This window comes from Lepisosteus platostomus, chromosome 17 (assembly GCF_059453375.1).
Source record: "Lepisosteus platostomus isolate fLepPlt1 chromosome 17, fLepPlt1.hap1, whole genome shotgun sequence".
Taxonomy (NCBI): Eukaryota; Metazoa; Chordata; class Actinopteri; order Semionotiformes; family Lepisosteidae; genus Lepisosteus; species Lepisosteus platostomus.
This window is the reverse complement of record NC_142627.1, coordinates 24,606,598-24,630,233: the sequence shown is the minus strand read 5'-3', so window position 1 is coordinate 24,630,233 and position 23,636 is coordinate 24,606,598. Positions and strand designations below refer to the sequence as shown.

At 36.8% G+C, this 23,636-nt stretch overlaps 1 protein-coding gene across 3 annotated transcripts in view; it reads left to right on the top strand.

The window, feature by feature from the left end:
* The window catches only part of khdrbs2 (KH domain containing, RNA binding, signal transduction associated 2), a 123,522-nt gene that overhangs the window by 3,814 nt on the left and 96,072 nt on the right, over window positions 1-23,636 (top strand). For 2 of the 3 annotated variants that reach the window (XR_015928016.1, XM_088610801.1), the window contains exon 2: window positions 13,426-13,910. Coding sequence is in view for 2 of the 3 variants with exons in the window: in XM_088610801.1 (XP_088466927.1) it covers window positions 13,802-13,910 (109 nt within the window). In the remaining variant the exon portion in view is untranslated. Of the gene's footprint in view, window positions 1-979; window positions 1,111-13,425; window positions 13,911-23,636 lie in introns of all 3 variants that reach the window. The other variant, XM_088610802.1, reaches the window with a different exon arrangement.

Below are 23,636 nucleotides of genomic sequence, written 5' to 3'. Positions count from 1 at the left end.
GTTTATCACATAACTGTTCTTCAAAAACTTAATGGGCTCAAATGTGCCTTTGTCTCAAAACTCATAATGATATAACCCGCAGTTCTAAATACTGCCCAGGAGGATGAGTTAATATGTCCTACACAATTAACGACTGTAGAGTTTTTATTATTATTTAACCATAGCATTATTAGAAATAGCAGCAGCAGTAATGGAAGTAGTTATAGGAATGTAAGCTACTTTAACACACAGAGAATGAACATCTACAGACATGCTCTTCAAGTACATCCTCATTTTAGAGCAATTCATCTTTTAACAAGCTCCACAGTACCTTACAGGAGAGTACATACTGATTGGAGAAGTGTATGTCTCCCAGTTAAGGAGAATAATGTCACTCCACACCAGTAGACACCAGACACTGCAGCTGGTGTTTCACCAAAACCTAGCCAACTAATGTCTGCCTTATTCCAATGTCAGTCTGTAACTTGTGTGCTGCTGTTTGAAGCATCCTTGTCACAGTCAGTTAATGAGAATTATCTGGATAATAGGTCTAAACCTGTTCTCTGAGTAGGCCACTTAGTAGGTCCTTTCCATAACAAATTACTTTTTTCATAATAGCTAGGAAATAATAGCTGATATTGCTAATATGAATCTATTTCAAACAAATGCTACTTGACTTATGGGCAGTCTAACATAAGAACTTTGCACACATGACAGAGACTCATAACGACCCTCTCACTACCTCTCTGTGCATCGTACAGATAACACAAATGCAAAAAAAACACCATTGTCTTTTCCACTCTTATGGTAGGTGATAATAATGATGTCTCAGTGCCACAGTAGATGATAAAAGCTACAACATCTCTTCTCTATAAAGAAGAGGGGCAGCTCACAGGTTACTGGGTAAATAGGTACTATATGTGCATCTCAACAGTGAAAACTGAAATGAAAATTATTTTCCTTCTAAAGCTGCACTAATTGCGTGTACTCCTTTGTTTAGAAGTTGAGTCTGTCATTGGAAGGATGGAAAACTGCAGGAGAAGCATTTTAAAGAGCCAGGCTGCAACTAGGGGCATACAGTACCAGAATCTCAAAGGAATAATGATGAATTAAGGCTTCGTATTTCTTCTGGTAGGCTTTATTTATTGATCTAAACAACTCTTATGCATTTAAGAAGACATCTGGGAGGTCAAACACTTAAGCTATGGATTCCCTATTTAGATGTGGTTCTTGCTAATGAGAATTGTAACACTAGCTGGCATTTTCTGCTCACTAATGACGGTGCACTCATTTCCTCTCCTTTTAAACCAAGTGTTGGTTTTTCACAGTCCACTGTCTGGATTTTTAACAGAAAGTGATGCATTAGAAGATATAAGTGATGCATCATTTGTTCCTTCAAACTCATTTGCACTTCAGAACAATTTGTGCCCAGGATCAATCGAATAGATTCTCAAAGAAATATCTCATATGTTTCTTTCAGCACTCACTGCAATTAATTATATTGAATTTTAGAAAAAGAAAAACTGCAAACTACAACAGTGCGTGGTGCTCGCTGATGGTATAATGGTATTGATTCCAGCAATTTATCTTTCTTTTTTACCTTGAGCATTCAACATGAATAAAACATGAGGAGTGAGTTCATAATTATTATTTAGCAGTTAATGCATAACTCAGATTGAAACATTGACCCTGTACACTTGTACCACAAAGACTGGCAAACTCTAAAACACACTAATGAATCATCGTTCTGAAACTCCTTCTGTCACCTGGAGATATTAAAATTTTAAAAATGAGTAAGCAGGAGATTGTTCTGTCGGCACTCACCTCTTTACTATCTGTCACTCTAATTGACTGTGTTAGTTTTATTTAAGTCTTTTGTTTCTTACGTTTCATGTTGCCATTAAGCCCCCCTCCCGCCTCCACAACCACCACACCTCTTCCTAAATGTAACACACTAGTGTATATGTCACCAGAGATTCAGGTGAGTACAAATATCTACCGTAATTGTGAAAAACAGCTTGGAAAGCAACAAGTCCCAAACTGACAAACGATCTCCCGAGCTCAGTTATCATTTAACAAATTTGCTAAACTCATGACCAAATCTTGCAGCCCTCCTTAGCTTCAGCATCTACAGTACGTTGGCAGATAGAGGCATTCTTGTTCATGACTGATGGCTTTTATGATTCATGCAGATAAATGGTACTGCCTTTTACTGAGATGCAGTGAAATCCACACAAGCTATCTTACCAACGTGTTTTTTGCAGTGGGTTACATGCACCAAAATTAACTTAAAAGCCGTGTTTAAATTTCTTAACTGATCAATGCACATTATCTTTCTTTATGTCCAGAGCTCCAGTGCCCCCAAATACTTTTCTTTCTGTTCAGAGCCTCACCAGCAGCATATTAAATTGGTTATTATATGTGTCAGTGCTTCACAAATCATATTTTAAAAGCCATTTTACATTCAGATTTCCCTCCCTGAGGACTGCATGACTTAATTTACTTCTACAGATGAATTGATTTTTAATTTCCTTGACCTGCAATCATAAAACGTGTTATTTTTTCTGAAATCTTCCATCTCTACTTTCCTCTTACTACTATCTGATAGTTCTGAACTGACATCTTTTATAGCTAAGAATAGAAGCCTGGTTTCTATCTGAGATTCTTCACATTTTTCTGTTTTGCAATCCACAGCATTCAAAGCCTGCTCTGTACATTTAAGCAATTTGAATCGAAGCCAGGCTCTGCCAGGTAGCATTATAGATGTTTACGATCATTATAACAAGCTGTAAGAATAAAAGTACAAGTGTTCATGTTAGAGTTTCTTTTTTTCCTTAGCTATTTTTCAGCTAGTGAAATTTATGACATCCTGCCTGCATTAACCCCAGTGTTTCTGTACTGGATAAAATTTCAAAATCATCAAATTCTTGTTGAGTATTGCCTTAACATTTCTGGTTATTTTTCTTTACCAAAGGCATTTCTAAGGCTCTGTGGTGGTGCTTATTATTGAGTTTACACAGGCCGTTATTTGTAGGGGACAGAGATAAATATCTTGTCTAATTGAAGAGTATGTCTTGTTATCAGATGTACTGTAGTTAGAATTATAATTAAAATCTGTAACAGTTTAAATAGAGTTGTGCTACTGTGTCTTTACAGTATTGACCCATAATACTCAGCTTCATTCAATGAAATTTGGGAGTTCAGAATGCAGAGCTCAGGACAAATACATTCTCTCCATTTAAGGGTGTAGCATTGGCTTTTAAGTACACAAAAGGGCAAAGAACACAGTTAAGCGTAAGACATTTTCGGTCATAAATTGCTCGCTCCCAGGATACCTAATATTTGACCATAAGTGAAAAATGGTGTTTAGGAACATGGGAGGCCTTTTGGCAGAGACCTCAATAATCTCAGCTCTTTATCTGTGAATGTCAGGAGTTAACATTGTGTCTAAGAGACTCGATTGCTTTCTGTTTTCTTTAATGGATGACATCTGGAAGGCGTTGCCCTCAGCATACAGCAAGCATTAGCAGATTTGTCAGATGGAATCTGCCCTAACTATTCTTTCTGAACCATAAATAAATTGCACTGAACAAACAGATTTCTAAGATAGCAATATCTCGGTACCCTAGTGTCTAGCATCATTCCTCCTGCAGCCCAACTCAGTTCCTCTTACTGCATACTTATTACACCTTCAGGCTTTTTGTTATACATTTCTCAAGGCATCATGATACACAATCAATCAATATTAAGCAGGAAGGGTTGATTACCTTGATGTTAACAACATTACATTTGAGTCAATTAGGCAGTAGCAATGTATTTCCTAATAGAAATCTATCTCGTCTTTGGTTTCTTCAGTAGAATTAATACAATGCTATGTAATGTGTGCTGTGTCTGAAGCAAGTCCAGATATGAGCTCATTTTATAAACTCCAGTCTCAACAAAGTGTATGCCTGTTTTGTGGTGCTTATATCCATCCATTCATTATCAATGTCCTTGTCCTGACAACAGCTGTGGCATGTTGCCATGTTCCGTCTAATACAAACTGTGTCAGGGCCAAGTAGAGGAAGAATCATCTGCCCTTCCAACCTCTGCTTGTTGAACCTGCTTCATCTTGAGTTGGCTGTTCTTCACTGTATGCTCTATCTGCCTGGTCACCACCTCTTTCAGGTATTTATTTTCCTCTGCTTGTTCACAGTCGGCGATATCTCACGGAATCCTAGGTGTCATAAAAGTTCCAATGCCAAAGAAAAAATAATTATTTTCTCATAAGCATGTTTTATATCCTAGTTTAATGTGTGATAGCTCCAAAGCCTGGGGCTATGGGGGGTATTTTCCTGGGCTATTCAAAATATCTGAACAACTGCTTACAGTGGGTGCAGATTAAAATTATATTGAGTATGAATGGAGCAAAGGAATAATATTCAGGAAATAAAAAAATAACCTTAAGGAAACCATGAAGCATTTAAAACCAACAGAGCTGTCAAACTGAAACATTTCCTGCCAAGTTCACCATGTCTTAATATCCCCTTACTTCCTCTAAACAGGGTAGTTAATAATTTAAGCAGAGTGCTATTACATTTCTACATTTTTGAACTCAGCTAAAATAACAAATACATCATTTCCTTGTTTGTTAAATTTATGGTGGTCTCTGATATACAATAAAGTTGATAGTTGTTGGAGAAATTGAAGTAAACCCAAGACCAGTGATGATTTAAGTGTTTTTAATATTAGTATGTTTCCCCTTGCTACACAGGAATATAAATTCATTAGTTTAGGTCATGAAATATTTTTTTTCTCTTGTACAAAGTTATACCACAGGGCCCTGTTTTCTTGCCTCTTGACAACATTTAGCTATGCTTGTAATCATGAATCTTGTTAGAGTATACGCTCTGAGGCACAAAGTTAATTTGCTATAAGCAGCTTCAAATGTTTTAGGCTGCAGTACAGTGCTTGGGACTGTATGTGTGCATATGTAGTTTTATGTTTTACTTGTGTAAAATCGTATTTGAGGGTCGCTGGAGTTTATTATCTTGCTAAACTCAGCTGAAGCTGCTACAGTATTTTAAAATGAACATAAATATGGCTTGTGAAAAATGTTAACTATCTAGCTCTGAATCTTACAAAATACATTTTTGTTTTTTTTGTGTTTCTTAGCACTGTAAGATATTTTTCTATGGCATTATCTTCAATATTAAGTATATTTTGAAGACTTTAAACAGAGAAGGAACGAATAGAAAGCTAACCAGCTTTATTTCTTTTTATTATTTCAGTAAAAAACTATTTTTAAATTGAATGAGGGATAATAATAATATGGTGTTTACAAGATGTCCCTAATTATCTTTGTAAATTAAATGTGAACTAGATTTATTCTGAAAACTGGCACATTCTAATGAGGGTTCTTGTTTTAATTTGGAAATAGTAGAACACTTATATTAACTTCTGCTTATTACCGTAACAACACAATGTGACAGCTTAAAGTATCTGGTATAGCTGGTAGAAACACAATACAGAAAATGAAGACCAATTACTCTTACTGAAGACAATTTACAAATGGGAAATTATTCATCCATATTACTATGCAAAATCATATTTTAATTATGAACCAATATGCTTTTCTAATAGAGAAAAACATGAGGATTATATCCAAATTTTAACTTGTTTAAAAATGTTTTAGTAATTGATAAATTAATAAACTGCTATAGCACTTCATGATGTTTCTCAGAGATTCACCATGAATACATGACTTTCAAACAAAAATTATAAGGAGTGAATTCCAAAAGAGAACATTCTACTGTAATATAAATCACAAATTAAACTTTCATGTTAATCTGTCTCTGCATTTCTTTAACGTTGTACAGTGGCAGATATTTAAAGCCATTTCCCTTTTGATCAACTGAAAGCAATCGAGAATGAAGCATAGTGCTATTTGAAATTTGCAGTATTGAAACTGACCACTAGAGAGCTCTAAGAATCCACACTACTACACAAGCCCCATTAAGAAGGCTTGTGAGAACATGTTTGTGGGTTGGTGGGGAGCTGTAGATCCAAAAAGCATTAGAAGGCTCGGAATCTGCCATTGTACAGATTCAAGAACTGCCTCTTGCCGATTTATGACAAAATAAATTATTCCTGCAAGAAAATAATCCCTCGTTTGTAAATGTCAAAAATATTAGAAAAAATTCAAAAACATATGGTCCCACCTTGCGACTGTTGCTTGCTGGGATGGGCTCTGGCTCCCCTGAGACCCTGCATTGGATTAAGCAGTTAGAAATGTGATGGATGGATTTATGATTGGAATATACAGATTTCATCACATGATGATAGAAATTTCATCTAACAGGCACTCCTGACCTTCAAGAAAAGATTACTTTCTTTCATGTTAAAGGTGACCCAACCTCACAAAGGATTTTTCAAATGGTAATGCGTATGTTATTAGTAGCTTAAAGGTAAATAAATCTGAATGAATTAGAACCTCTGGGGCTGAAATATCTTTTGTTTGTGCCTGCACGAGCGCTCTCAATTGACAGCCTTAACTGGGAGCTGTGACCTCTAGGGAACACAAAAGGAGTTTCTGTTTCTTAACACAGCGGTGTGTACATCTCCAAATTTTCTGCTGAAGATGAAGACATCTCTTCTCCACATTTCAGTTCTAATTCCTGTATCATAGATCTTTTGAAAAGCAGCACGTGAATTTTATGATACATCATAAATTAAGGTGCAGGGAGCTTTTGCTTATGAAGAACTGTTCCTCCACTTTCTTTAATGTTGTTTTAGTGTTTGTAGTCTTACAAATTCAGTACAAGGTTGCATTTGAGGTAATTTTAACGATACACACCATAAGGTCCTGTCAGGAACACATATTAGAAAGTTTCTTTGGGAAAGCAGACTGACTCAATCTACTTTATATCAAAGTTAAACAGTCATCAGACGACTTAAACAGAAGAATATAAATATATGTGGACAGTAGATACTGTATATATGATTAAAGTTTGAATTGCAGGCTTTCCCTTTTACTTTCTTTAATAAAGCCAATGTTTTAATGTTCAAACCTTGATTGTTTAATATTGATATTATCAAAGTACAAGTTTGGGAATGTATCAGTTTACATTTTGATATATACAGTATATACAGTATACAGATTCATACTCTTAATATAATGTCCCATATTTTGAATTGACAAAAGGACAGAAACCTGATCTAAGCAGTGTCTGTATGCTTTTCACTTGCCCATGTTCATAAAGAGATATTAAGAGGCTTTGAAATGTTTTCATACCCTTTTCTGATCAGTGCTTATCTCTTAGTTTTTGCTTGAAATTCACTAGCTGACTGAGTGACCTTAGAGAGTTAAGTGTATTTATTCTGAAATCATGTGAAGAACTATTATTGTGCACAGAGGCCATTCAACTAATTGTGCTTTAATACAAAAGGGTTTTAATATGTATGCAATCGTGATTCATCATAATTTATTTTCATGTTAATTTTTTTCTGCTTTTATTTTGCTTTTTGCTTTGAATCCGTGGTGTAGATTGTGGATGTAACATATATTAATTGCTACCTCAAATTATTATGACAGCAAGCTTTATAGCGACAAAATGTAAAAATGGTGCAAGGGTCTAAATACTTTTGCAGGGCACTGTATATAAAATTTAAAATGATCAAACACCCTAAAATAACACACTTAAATCTCAGGTCTGTAATTTTAGTGTCTCAATTTATCACGCATTAATCTCTCTTACAAAATCTGCTCAGATGGTCTCTTATGAAGAAAAAAAATATTCTTTAACCAGTCATTCCAAGACACTTTTTTCAGTTGCCTTAATATTTCAGAGAGAAAATCTATTACACTGCATGCTCCTTTATCCCTTATTCACCTTTTTTGTACAGCACAAATTTATATAAATGTGCCACAATTTTAACATCACTTCAGCTGTCCTCACTGGAATTAATGATCTCAGTGTATCATTTTTTTTTCAAACAATCCGTTATGAGTGAAAGTTGTGCAGTGAAAACTACATTTGAAAAATTGCAGCACCGTCTATGGAGAGTCGGAGAGTTAATAGTGGCTGCATGTGAGGTTTATCATTGTTGCTCTGTGGATCCTAAGTTTACTGTTAAAATCTTAATGTTTAAGTCCATTTTAGTGCTTTAGCAGAAAAAAAAAAAACTGTCCACTGGCCATAAAAAGAACAATGACAGTTATGAGAAAGACATTGCATTTGAGGTATTTTTCTCACCTGCTCCATCAAAATGCAGATCTTCTTTATTGTGGAGGCAGTAACACAAACTTAAGGACAATTCAGAAAAACTGAAATATTAAACGTTGGTAAGAGAACTTAATTGAGTTCTTTTCTAAGAATCACAATGGTAATATTATATAGTCTAAATGTTGTGGAGTAGCACCAAGCTTCTTTCAAGTAATATGCCCATACCTCATGTTATTACAAACACTTCATTTTTTACATCACACACACCTCTCAGACTACAGGTAGTTCCTTTCCTGTGCCAGCACGGAAAGCTTAGCTTAGAAATTGGTTGTAATTGAAACAATCATATGTGAGATAACAACCATAACACCATGGAAAAAATCCAAACTTATAAAGAAAAAACCACAGTCAGATTTTGTGTATGATATCTGATTTTCTTGATAATGCAGTCTTTCCACAGGCTCTTAATGTCCTGAGAGTGGGTGGAAGTTCACAGCACTTCTGGGGCATTGATTTTTTAGACTGTTTAGTCCAGAGGGAAGCATGGAGTCTCTTAACCCACCAAGAACTACAGCCTACAGCTTCCAGCTGTCTTTATCCCTAGCCAGGGTATGTTATCATGTTCCACAACAGAAGTGCTCAAATAAGTTATTTGCAAATAATATCATAAGCTATTAATTGAAATTAGAGTTGAATTTTTATTTCCCACTTTAAACAAGAATTGTGCTCTGAATTTTTAAATCTTTATATGTCATGTCTTGATGATTCTTCATTAATGTCTAGTGTTTTATATGAACTTGACTACACTATCTGCCAACTTTATGACTTTCAGTTTTTCACTATAGCATTATCCTATTTAGGCCCTGTGGCTCATTTAGCTAAGTCTGCTTCATTCCTATTTGCAAAGACGATATACAATATGTGGATGAGAAAAGATGAAAATTCAGGTCTGCATGCCAGTTAGTGAAGCACCATTTGAAATGGGGTAGAAACAGAGAAAAGGTTACACCAAATATAATTATAATCAGGCAGAACCCTGGAAAAACACTACAGTGAAGTGAACAGTGGGGATGCACTATCACTACAGGAAAAAAACTTGAATGAATGAATTAGGACTTGAATATACAAGGTTTATCCATTGACATACATCTCAACAAGACTAAATTCCAACACACACACGTGAGACTTTACGAAAAAGGGAGTTAATTAAGCACAGAAGAACTTAAACTAGGTAAAAGAGAATATTGGTTCTACTAGTCATAAAAAAGCTACTGCTTTACAGTGCAAATTGTACCTTTCATAATACAACCTCAAATTTACAGACTCAATAAAATAACTGCTATGAAGTGTAGACCAAACAGAAGAACCTTACCACATGTGAAGAGATGTCAATATATTGTGTGCAGAATGTCTTCCTTTAGCTGTGTATCACAATACCTTTGTGTTTTATGGACAGATTTTTTTATTTGTGAGAGCTTCAAGTACCTCACAGAGAACTGCACTAGCGATCACAGAATTGATATGCTGTATATCTTTTGTGATGATTGTGTAAAGGTTGTGTTCAGACAATGACTGGAACTCTTCAGGTAAAATCAAATCTATTTTAAGAAGCCACGCTTTTAAGACTTGTTTAAACTTTACAAGATCTACCATTACATTGCTTGAAAGCTACATAAATCCCATGGGAAATCCAAATAACTAATAAATACAGACCTGACATCTCTTAAATATTGGGCATTTATTAACAGAGGTGTTATTCATCTGGGGTGGCATAGCAGAGGAGTGGATAACATTGCAGCCTCACAATGCTGGGGCACTGAGCTCTACTTCAGACTGAGATGCTATCTGAATGGAATTTGGATTGTCTCCCCCATGTTCACATGGCTTTCCTCTAGGTGCTCCAGTTTCCTCCCACAGTCCAAAGACAAATGGAAGGTGAATTGGCTTCTAGACAAATTAGCCCCAGTAAGAATGTGTGCATGGTTCTGTTTGTGTTGTAATATGTCACTTTTTTAGATAACAAAGTAGTGACACATATTTGTAAAATAAATGCAAGAGCAGACAGATGAACACAGGCAATCAGGCAGGCAGCTGCATGAGCACACAGCACGTTGTTTACAGTAAGCACCACAGACAGGCTATCGCGGCAAAGGTGAGCACAGGCAATGTGGTCCAGGCAAAGACAGTCCAGCCTTAAACAGGGACAAGCAAAGCTCAAGACCGAGGGACACAGGACAAAGCACCACGGGTGAATCCAGAGAGCAAAGTCAGGGCAGTGCAGGTCTAGAATCATGGAAGCAAACAAAGAACCTGCAGTGAGCTTTAGATACAGTTCTTGAGCACTGCCAAGTTACAGCTTACAGGAATGTAGTCTTGAACAACCTGAGGCGGGCATGGTGGATAATTGCCTCCAGGTGGTACAAGACTCCTGTCAAATTAATTACCATGGTAACTGGCACTGAATGACTGAATACTATCTCTCCCCACCACTCATCTGAGGTGACGAGTATGACGTATGTGCCCTGTGATGGACTGGTGACCCACGCAAGATGTATCTCCTGTTTTGTGCAAGTTGCTTGAGGGGATAGGCTCTGTCTCCCCCATGGCCCTGAACTGGATAATGCAGTTAGAAAACGGATGGGTCTCTGGCTATATGCCCAATTAAAATCTGTACAGATGAAAAAATCTAGGCACTGCTCTACTGTCTTTGAAGAAAAGGACTAAGATAAAGCATAGAAGCAAAAATCCTCTCTCTTCTTTTTAAACGGAAACAAGTTCAGACCTACGGGTTCAATTCCATCCATCAATTTCAAACTGCTCATGCATCGGGAAGCCCTGGTCCTCTATTAATAAGCAGCAGGTGGCTGTCCTAGAATTAGAAACTGAGTGGTCTGTTTCACTATCAGCTCAGTAAGTGCTTTCAACTTAGCAATAACGCTAGATCAAGTGGAAATGACACAGCATGAAAAAGGCTTAAATGTGCCAGTTTGGTAATAACTACAATATGTAAGAAAAGAATACTTTCATCAAATGAATCTTAGCTCAGCTTTCATAGTGACAATTTTGAGTGGTAAGACATAAATTTATTACCCAGTAGATTAAAAGCCTAAACTTACAAAAATAAAACAATATAGGCATTTAGTGACAAACGTTTTTAGTTAATATGTGAAGGGCCATGACATCAACTGCATGATTTTAGGTTTATGTTGGTGTAAGTTATTTGTAAAGAGCAACAAATGATCTAAATATCTCTGACTTAGATTTAATTTAAAGTAAAATGAACGGTCTTAAATTAGTTTCGGTATGTCATCAATTGGGCAAAATAAAAGACAGTAGAAAAGAACAGAGGCCCATTTTGATCAATTCAGACCATGAAACATAAAGCCATAGAAAACAGGATTTTATCTGCTATGGCTGCATATCTCATCTGTGTCCTGACCATCTTTCTAAGCACGTGGAGCGTAGGTACAGTAGATGGGTTCAGGCCCTAATTGATATTGAATCACTACTGGGAGGGTAGTAGATTGCCAGAGATTCTTTCATCAGAAGGTTTTTTCTGTAAGCCTATGAATACTTTGCTTCTTTTAATAGGAATGGAAATTGTTTGTGCAGTCACCAACTTTGGAAGATACAGTATAATGCCTTTTAGAAACTTACAGCACTTAAATGAATTTCCAAAAAGAAGCCTATGAACTGGTGACCTCTGGAATGTCTGAATCACCTATGGTCTGTCCGTGTATTCTGTAAGCATTGACAAATAGTCAAAGTAATGATGTTACAGTGGCCTTAACTGGACAGTTCTATCAGTTTTTTATTTTGCAATCTTTTTGGCAATTTATCTTTTTAACTTAATATTTTTTTGTGCAAAAATAATTGTATATGAATATCAAGAAAAATAACCCTTGTACCTCTAAATGCATGTCCCAGTGTTACTTTCATTCATAAATCCACAAATTTGTTTGACAATTTCTGTTTTTTTTTCTTTTTTGAATAAATAATTCTGTAAATGCAATATTTTGGTTATTAAAACATAGATATAATATACAGTTTCACTTAAGGATATCACTGTATTTTGGATGAGAATATAAACATAGACAAGAATCACACATTATATAGTAGTTCAGGTGGGGACATGCAACATGCATAGGCTGCAATGGAACAAGTAAAGGTTTATTACTTATTCATGGGTGAGCACACCTGAAGAAGGCTGAGTTGTGTTTTCTTTCTTCTCTTTTCAGCATGGAATAAACACATTACATAGTGTTAGATATGCAGAGTGCACATCAGTAGGCACACATTTAGAGGAAAAAAACATTATCTATGCTATCAATTTATGTGATAAGCAAAGTACAGATGTTTGCAAACATAATGGAGACTGGTCTAAAATTCATTGCTTTTTTGCATCTCCTAGACTGACTGTCACCATGCTCTAATCCATCTTGGCAAGGCAGAGCATACAACAAATCCATTGATTAGTATTCATCGTTGTACTAAACTGAGCAGCACTCACAGCACAGAAAACACATCACAAGGTCTCTGGTAAGATCCTAGCAATGCAAGCAAGTGTACAGGCTTTCTTTTCCATTCATGGGGAGATTAATGTGTACCGTGTAAGGAAGGTGAGGACGTTTCTAAATGGGCTAGGATTTCTGTTTGAGTCTGTAAAACACTATTTACTCCCTCAGCACCAGCTTTATTCACTTTTTTAGAAATATCAATTACTTGAACAACCACTTTAAAACCTTCTCGTTTTTATTCCTTAGGAAGACAATATAAAAAATAGTAGTAAACGACAATGACATGCTTCAAAAAACCAAACAAGAGGTCATGAGGCTCAAGATAAAAACTACACTGAAAACGATTGTAATGAAATCAATTCATTTTCACTCCACTAGTTGAGATATAACTAAAAATAAACGATTTACATTTATTAATGGATTACATGGATTGTTTAAGAATATTTTAACGTTAAATAACGTACTTAAACATTTTGCATTTTGATTTTCAGGGGATTCAATGTTGTATGTAAATTTGAAACAAATTGCATTTGACCAACAGGAATATTCAGTATAACGGGCACAATAATGATTTGATTACTAAACTCAAGTTCTGTACTACATATCTATAAATCGTTGTATTGTCTTCGCAGTGTGGGAGGAATAACAATAATAATGATAATTTCGTCATTATGATGTGCGCCTCCACTTACTGAAGTCTTTCTCCATCTCTTCCCCACGTGTAGTGAGCGCTCAGCACCACGGACAGCAGCTTCAAGGTGCTGAAGATCCATTGTCTATCACTTCACCGGAGCCGAGCCGCGACCAGTTGTGGCCGGAGAATGCAGTCTGTCGTTTGATATGACCAATCATGTTCTGAAGGGGCGGGAAGCAGGCAGCGCTCCAGTAGCGAAGGTGGCCACATCCAACAGGAGAGAGCCGAGCTGAGCGAGGGAGATGGGCTTTAAGCTGTGAAGTCTTATACATACAGTGATCATTTGGGGGAGATTCGTTACGGCATTTCTCTCAGTGGCTGCAAAGAGAATTGCATAGCAGAGCCCGAGTGCATATTGTGAGACTGATTACTTTTTTTTGTATCACCTGCGCCAGCAGTGCCAATTAATGAGGGAGCGAGGAATAATGGATCAAGATAAATACTTACCAGAGCTGATGGCCGAAAAAGATAGCTTGGATCCCTCATTTGTACACGCGATGCGTCTTTTAGCTGAAGGTAAGTTATTTTTTCGTTTTTGCTTATTTGTTTTAACCCGTCTTAATTATTGCTGATTGAATAACAGTGTAGTCTAAATTGCCGCTCAACATAAAACGTATTTAAATTTGGGAATATATCTCATTTGATCCGAGCCTTGATTTGGAATTACAGGGTAGGTCCATGTGGTCTCATGTTATTTTGTTCTTAGTTCATGTTGCGTGCTACCCCTCGATGGGAATTATCACAGAAGTAGGTGTCAGAATCTTCGAGCGATGTAACAAATAGAAGGAAAATTAGACACCGCTTTCGTCCTGCGCTTTTCCTTTATTACTACAAGGTGCTGCCGGTTCTGACACCTTTTTTTCCGATTTTCAATTCAGAACAGTCGCGACAGTTCGATCACAGCATTTCCACGAGAGTGTCCTGGCATGTGCTGTGTGCGTGTTAAAAACATTTGACGGGGCATATGTGGACTTGTGAAACATAAAAACGTGAAGAAGTGTATTATTAGATTGCTCTCATTACTGTATAAGCAACTGTGAGGGATATTTGGAAAAAAAGTGAGTTCATTGCAATTGATCCGAATTTCAAATGTAGAAATGTTTTAGGTTTATACAGTATATGCTATGACATTCTAAAACTCGACGTTTAGTATCTTTATGAGATTAAGTAAACTACTGTATGTCGGGTATGAGATGAATTTGATAAGAAGCTGGGGTGCCATGCTTTGGTTACTGTACCGATCTTCATATTGCTACTTGTATATTGAAAACGAATAATCTTGTGATGTTCATCGACGGCAAATGCACAATGATCATTTTGGCAGCGGTACTTGTACCTGTGCTGTCAAATCCCTATCTTTGTGTGATTCTTTTAAAAACATTATTGTCACCTCTCATGACATAGTGAAAGGAGAGTGTAAAAAGTGCAAGTTTTCAACATCTACTGTCCAAAAGCAAATAATCAATAAAACCTTCTCGCATAATACTCACTGATTTATTCGTTTGTGATCTGCAGCTATAACGAGATAAATTGCGCTAAATAATGATTTCAAAAGAGTTGACCACTCAGTGTCCGTTTTGCTCACAAAGGGAAGAACATTAGTTCAGCACAGGAGTCCCGTTTTGTCATTGATATGCAGGCATTTCCTAATATCGGTTTGAAAAATGTACGATACTTCATTTATAATATTCACTGTCGATCTTCACAGACACGGAAAAGAGAAATTTTGCAGAGGATGAAACAAAAGACAATTCCTTACCAAATCAATTTTCAGATCGTACTATAATAGACTGGCATTGGGGTTTAGCTACACTTAAAGGACAGGAAACTTCTAAAGTGTCAAATGTCAAATCAAAGATTATCAATTGATTGTTAATTGGTAATTTATTTTTTTAATTCAGGGTTTTATAGTTAGTTTAGAGATGCCAAGATAAGGACCCTATCTGCTTATTAACTGGCCAAATATTCGCTGCCTCAAATCAATAATTTATTTTATGTTTATTCTGTACTATTATGGAGGTGAGATAAATTAATCAGAAATGATTAATTTCCCTTTTCCGTAAAAAAGGAGATCCCCGAGACCTGCCCCTGAGAGATGTAGTAAAATTTTACAGACATACTATAAAAATAACATAAATTGTAAAATGTAAAAAATAACTATATTTTATGTATTTGCGAAGCGCTTTTAATCCCATTCGATCACAAAGTCCTTGATCCACCCAGGAGCTGCCATTCTGTGCCATCAGGGCCACTACAAAGTAGAGCAGATGGATAAGTGAGAAATCACTTCATCACTGGAATTGTGGAGAAAAGTGTGGTGCATTATATAGTATAATATAGAGTGGAATTTACCCAGGACACCGGGGTTGGAAAGCCCAGTCTTAGCAAGAGTAGAATGAGATCTTTATGGACCAAGTAGTCAGGACCCTAGTTTAATGTCTCATCTGAAGGATGGAGCCCTCCACACCACGATGTACACTAGCACCATACTGGGGTATTGGCTTAGAAAATCTGGTCTGGGTGCAAGACTGCCACCTACTGGTCCAGGACAGTAAATGCAGAAACTTGGCATATTTATATAGTTACTTGTCTAAATAGGTGAGTTATCCAAGATTCTCAAAGTAGTACCTTGTCCAAAGCACAAAGTGTTTTCTGTATGACATTCTGCATCAGGCCCATAGGCGCAAATCCAAGGAAAGAGGCACATAGGTATTGGTGAGACAAATGTGTGACTGCTCTGTTCTCTCCATTAGTGTTTAGTTACTGTTGTTCGAACGCTGAAGGATGCTCATTATAATGTGGCAGAGTTCTGCATTATTAAAAGCACATTGCTTTGACTTTTTATTTAAAACAGGAATATTTGTCAGAAACAAAATAATCGATATTAATAAAAATAACCTTTGTATAACAAGAAAAGTTTTTCTTTATAACTGGAAAGTGCCTACTGTATTTATACAGGCGGTACCGTCAACACTGGAACACTGATTAAACTGCCTTACTTGAGGGTACAAGAACACTGCTACACCTGGGATTTCAACCCTCTTCCTTACAGTAATGTGTCCAGATTACAGACCACTACTCAGCACTGACTTGAAGTCCATTTTGAGGATATAAAATCATATAATTACAGATCTTATTCTAGACCATGGAGCAAAATTGCTAAAAGCCTCTTCACAAACTGTGCGTGTGTTTTGGGAGATAGAAAGTTCAGTCCTCACTTAGACCTCAGTTGCTATAAATTGGCACATGTGGTTATCAAAGGAGACTTCATATACAGAACGGGCAAAATGTGAGTAGCAGCTGAACATTTCCCACGGGCTGTGCTTTGTCTAAAACACATATCCTGTATTTCAGTGGCAGGGAAAAAGAGCTTTTGTCCCTTATGGTCCAGTGAGTGCTCTAGAAGCTCAAAACTAGATGTCAACTGAGCTACCTGCTAAAGTAGCCCATTATCGACTATTTCTTGTTTTCCATTTGGTGTACTTTGAAACGTGTAGTTATAATAAAGCTGTTTATTTGCCAGTTGATGTGTTCTGTATAGTGTGTTTTACAAATGGCTGCACTTTTTAGAATACAGACAGGATTCCAAATGGGGTCCACACTCCGCAGCTGGAGTACCAAAAATAAAAAAAATTCTAAAGGGCGGTAATAACCTGTTGCGATGGTTAATCAAACTGGTTATTAAAGTAAGTGCCTTTAATAAATAATCTGTAGGTTGGGGTGTGGAAGGCGGCGCATGTTTTGTTGATTTCCGTATTGCACAGGGAAACACAATAAAACAGGTGCTAGACCTGCAACTAATTACTCACACGTTTATTTGTTCACTGCAGGAACCTCTAGGCATTCTCTGCAGATCGGCATTGTTTCCACACGCTCAGATCACACAAACATCAATTATTTACTGTTTACATTGGTGTTTCTCCTCCTCGAAATTTCTCCGCCGTTTTGATTGCAATGAGGGATCTCTTCAAGGATTTTTTTGTGGCGTAGTTTAAGGAATAATATGTGAACGCTGCTCATTCGTGATAATAAACAATTCAACTGTTGCAAACGTATCTTTGCGATTCTAGGTCTGCTTTTTCACTGCCTTAAAATACTTCATGAGCTCAAGATCAAGTAACACAAAACTTACATTTTTGATAGGGAATCAGCACAGCTGTTTTTCACCGGTAAAAGTGAATGAAGTTTGATACTATAATGTCTTCTCTTATTTATTCATTTATAGTACTGCAAATATGGGTTGAGTGTGTAAATCGACATTGACTACCAAAAAAATCTGTGGATGAAGCTCCAATGTAATAATTCCTTTTCAAAAGCATCAGTTTCCTTTCAGAGTGGATTCTCTACTTACTGGCAAATGCAGTCTTTAAATGTACAGTATTACTGTAGTCTTAACACTTCTTAAAAACAAGAAAACTTGTATACAGTCTTTATAATAGAGGGGTAGAGAGGGACCTTTAAATGATCACAAAACAGATGTTAATTTACACTTTTAAGCTGGTGAAACACCTATTATTGTACGTGTGTCTTAATCACTGATATTTAGCATACAGTATTAGCACCAGCACACTATAACAATAGGTCCGTTTTTCATTCCTCCCCAGAGATGAGTGCTTACGTCTCCCATAAATAATGTTGGCAAGATATAACGATAAAAATGTTCAATGAAAAAAATGACTTTGGCAAATATCCTAATATTTGTAATGCCCAATTAAGATGTGTTTGACTATGGTGTGATGGTTATTGCAACTCTTAGGTCCTAGATTCAATTTAGGACTGGGACCGTGTTTTCTGAATTTGCACATTTTACTTTATCCCCCATTTTTTTCTGAGAGCTCTGTTTTCCAGACCTCTAGCAGGCATGCTGGCTTCGTTAATTAGTGCATTTAATTTGTCCTGCATACTTGAGTACATGTGTTTGTGTGTTTGTGAACCCTGTAATGGACCAGTTGCCCTATGCCTCTGCATTAGCTCTCATGAGAATGAGTGGTTTTCTGATCATGGTAGATGGATGATGCCCAGAACTGAAGTCTTAAACCTCTTTTATTACACTTCTAAAATATCTGAATCCCAGTTTCCCCTTTCTTGAAGCACAAACTTTATACCCAGATGAGATTTTGTTCTCGTATAAAGCTTCCGGGCTCCATCTGTCTGGCACTGTTTGTAAGATGCACACAATGCAAAGCAAGAGAAAAATCCTCTTTCCTCCACCTCCTCTCTCAAGTACACAAGCAGGATTAATGCTAGTTTTCATTTGCAGAAAAAGAAAAATACACCACAAGCCATTGGCAGTGGTTCTAACATTTTTAACTTTCATCTGAGATAGGCCTGCTGATACTTAGATACTGCCCTGCATGTTGAACTCATTAAACACGTGTTTTAGAAGCCATTCATTTCTAAACATGTATAATAATGACGTACTGTTTGAAACAGCATTTAAAATATATTACATGTGTGCTTTGTATCAGAAACCCAGAGAAAATAGATGCGGTTTAAAGAACTGCTTGGTGGTGCTTGAAATTTAATCAGTAGAGTGATAAATCATTTACTGTATGTAGTTAGAGCTTTACCTGAGGTGAAGCATCTCTCATTCATTCTGACTGTATTAGTGTTTGGGGAAATCCCTACACAAGCGAGTTCTACTTCAGCAGCACAATAATGCTCTGGGCCGGCATGTTTGGAAAACAACACTGCCAAAAAATATTGTTATTGTTTCTTTGTTTCTATTTGCAGCTTCAGATGAGAGCAGGGTGTTTATGAATCACCTAGTGTATGTCACTGGGACCAGCTGAGTGCTCTAATTTACTACTGCATTTGTACATTTTGATGTAGATAATATTCGGAATTTAGATACAGCAACTATACAACCTCTGTATTCTTTCTGGGTGACAGTGTCCAAACCATTAAATAAACAGTATAAACAGTACACTGTTTCTATATTAGACAAACACAGTCAAATGCATTGGCAAAAAGAGAATGATTCTGATGATCATGAGAATATTATTCAATTTATTCATTAGTGCGCTTCATAAAACCCAAAGTGACTAGGTGACACATTCAGATTATGGTGTAATATGCTGGCCATTTTCAAAACCTGTGGAGAGAGAGTCTGTCAAATGTGCAAAATATCTTTAAAGCTTTTTTTTTTAATGGTTCCAAGTGACATTATCCAGTTGTGATCTGAAGGACTAATTAATACTGTATCTTATACAGGTGTTCCATAGAAGGCCTAGGTTATAATGTGCATTATTTTAAAGTTAACTTCCACCATTTCACTATTATTCCACTGCACCCAGTAGTTGTAAGAATTCTCACTGATTTTTTTTGTGCCAGCTGGAACAGGTTCTTAACCTGGCATTAAGGAGACCAGCAAATAAGAAATTACATTAATCAATCTTTCAGGTTACTACAGCAAGCAGGCGGTTGACTATTTTCCCCTTGGTTTGTTTGTGAATCATCCCTGATGTTTTATTCCATTTGTCAGAAATTGGCAGACACTGGCTTTGCATTGAAAAAGGACTGAGATAGCCCAAGGGGAGGTATGGATCATTGCTTGACTGCCAGTTTATATTTACTCATAAGAGTTACTTATTAATCTCTTTTGACTCTCTTTATTGTATTCAGGAGCCTGGTCATGTGCGAACATTTCACAGATAACTGGCTAAAAGCTACCGTTCACAGTGTCAGACCTGGTGAACGCAGCAGAAAGGGAAACTGCAATTTCTAAAAGATACAACCGTCAGACCGTGGTGCTGTTACACAAAGGTATTCATCTTTTTCATCTCATCTTCAACAGTTTGAAGATGTCTGTAATAGAGATAGGCTTACGTGTGATAACCAGCAAGAAATACAAATGCACTTAAAACATTTAAATACCATTCTTAAAAACACTGACTACAACAATGCCATTTTTTAAAACTATATTTAAATCGGCATGAATACAGCTCAGCATTGAATAGCAACATAACCCAAGATGTTGGGCTACTGTACAGTATGTTTTGTTGGTTTCTGTTGTTAAGTCACGATTGATTTCACATGCACTGGTGTTCATGTTAAAGTGCAACAGAAACTATGCTAGTCTATTTCAGAAGTGTCAAATCCTCGTCTAGAAGATCACAGCCCAGCAGATTTCTGGCTTTTCAAATGACCGGAATCTATCTGGTCCAGAATGACCAGAATCTTGGAAATGGGACCAAACACTAAGTTTGTTTTGCAAATAATTAGTAGAGCAGGGAAGCAGAGAGCTGAACTGGAATGATACGGTTCCAGTTTCACAGCAGCTGTCTGGGACTGGGCTGGAACCCCCCAGTTCAAGATCATGCTGTTGATGTTTAAATCCATATAAACAGCCTCTTTTAGAACAGGAAGTTATGAGTACTTATTTTGCTTTTTGCAAACTACCAAACTCGGTAGCAAATACAATACCATGGATGGACAGAAATTTGCTATCTGTATATGACTTGTGGAAAATCTAAATATTTTGTTACTAAATTTTCAATAATGTGAACTTAATGGCCCCTTGTGGACTAAAATTTAAACATAGGAAGCTCCTGAGCTTTGATTTTTGTTCCTTTTCTGAAGCCTATATATTGTGAATTCACTACCCCTGTGGATGATGATGAGGACTAAGGGTGTTAAGAAATGAAGTTTTGACAAAGGAGACGATCCCCAGTTCATGGCCTTGCTGCGTTTTCCCAGCAGCAGCTCCCACGAGGCCCGGAGGCCCAGAGGCCCGGAGGCCCAGAGGCCCAGAGGCCCGGAGGCCCGGAGGCCCTCCTCTCCATGTCCAGGATGCTGCTCCTCAGCCAGGAGCTCATGCTGAAAGGGGAACTACCATCCTTTCGCATAACCGTGTAATTGTATGAAGTTGTGGGAAGTTGTCAGTATCTCCTGCAAGATTAACTTCACTTCTGTTTTTTACCATGAATCACAAAGCTTTACAAAAGTTTTAAAAGTTTATCTAAGAATCCTTTTGACTACAACAAAGGTGAGTTCTGGTGTGATATGATGGTTCTAGCTCTGAAACTAGCTCAGCACGTGAAGTCTAGAATGATTCTTATGTACGTGTCTAAGGATTGGGAGTACACAGTGGAGATCAGTCCTTATATCTGATGAAAAATCTGATATTGAAGCTGTTTTAACTTGCACATTTTCTGGATAGCAGCAGAGTAGAAACTCAATCATTTATGCCATGTTTCTTCTTTAAGTCAAAATGACTTTAACAAAAATACAAAGTTGAGATAACAGGATCAATGAAATTCTGAGACAACAAAAGTTGAAAAGAAAAGTGGGCCTTGAGATGCTTAATTAGAAGCATCAAAAATGATGTGATCACGTCTTGCAGACTTTGGAGAAAATATTGCAACCTTTTAATTTAGACTCTTTCACTAGTGAAATTAAAGTACTTTTGTACACGTTCAGACTCTGATATAAAGGCCAGAGTTTTGTCTCGTGTTTTTGTTTCTCAGAGAATATACATACTGCATAATTGAACATTACAATATTCAAAATAATGAGATTATATTAGACATGTTTGGATCAGAAATATCTGTTAATAGAGCTGATGAGCAATTCGAGGTGTCAGAGGATCAGAGTACACCCTATCTGTTCAGATCTATTCAAGTACCTCCCTGGTGTGACATTCACATTCACAGGGCTAGGAACTGGCCGTCTTCCAGGTTAACTGTATGAGACCGTTTTTTATCAATTCAAAACATATGACTGACTGGCTTTACTGAATATTCAAAATTACAACTAAACAAGAAATCTGAAATTGAAGACCTCCTTTCAAATTTAACCCTTTTGTTTTCTTTGTAAAATGCATTTTATAGTCAATGAATCACTGTAAAGTGTTTTTCTGTAATCACTTTAATTTAACTTCAAAGTTCTGGTCTTAATAAGCTCCCATAGAGCACCTAACAAACACTCCAAATTGTATTCTCAGATATACGAGTTTCCAAAATCACTGTAATGCTCCCTTCAGTTTGTTGTTCCTCCTTAACAATCAGAATGATTTCCAAGTGTGTGTAAAGCACTATAGTGGTATCAGATAAGACCCAGGGCAGGGAAGACAGTGCTTTGGATTTTGTTCCTCAGCCGTTAAATAAATAATGCTGTTACAAGGTTAGATGAAGCGCACTGAAGTCAAATGGGAGATAAGAACTGCATGTTCATTGGTGATGAAAGACAGCTTCTTGTATAGATTGCTCACAGAAATTAAAATTTCTGGATCATCTTCCACTTTAACTAGCAGGTCTTGTACTAAGAGAACATGATATTGGTGTGATACTATATCCAGTATCTATAATTTTTCATGTCATTTTGCTTTGCAGGAGTTTTGATTTGTACTACAGTTCTTTGTTGACTTGAGTGTTGCATTGACTCAGCCTGTGAATGTCAGTGTTAACAGTCCAACCCCTTGATAAAAAAATATTTTAAGCAAGTTTTAAGGACAAGAGGTTGTGCGATTGGAACAATGGCTTGCAGAAACAGTTCACAGGACAGGAGCTCAGGGCATTGATAAAGATGAAGCAAAATAGTGCTTTTTCTATCCACAGTGTCTCCTATTTCTAATGCAATCCCAGACCTGATTCCTAAATATGCCAATCTCTTACTTCTCAACATCTCTGTTTTGAAATTAATCATAATCATATTTATAACACATAGCTCACACAGGGTTAGTACTTAGCATGTTATTGCCAAAAGCTGTTTCTTTTAAATGATTAACAAAGAATATATATAAATACCTTGTCTGTGGTCACCTCACAAATGTTCAGTGCCATGCGCAAGTATTCCTGTTGTTCTTGGCAGATGTGCTCAAGCTTCTTCGTATTGCTTGGGGATCACATGTTGACAACAGTTTTCAAGTCTTTCCAGAGATCAATAGGATTCAAGTCAGAATTCAGAGTGGGATACTCAAGCCCAATCACTTTCTTATTCTTAAGCCACTCCAGCTTTTACTGGAGCTTTTGCTTTGTCCTGCTGAAAGATGACTTTTTGCCCACGTTTAAGATCTGAAGCAGGTTTTCCTCTAAGATTTGCCAGTGCCTGTCCATCTATGATGTTCCCCTCAGGCTTGAATAGCTTTGTAGTCCCTGCTGGTGAGAAGCAGAACTATAACGCAATGATCCTGGTACCATGGTTTACATCAGGCATGGTCGTTAATAATAATAATAATAATAAACTTTATTTTATATAGCGCCTTTAAAGGTGGCTTCTCAAAGCGCTTTACAGGATGACAAT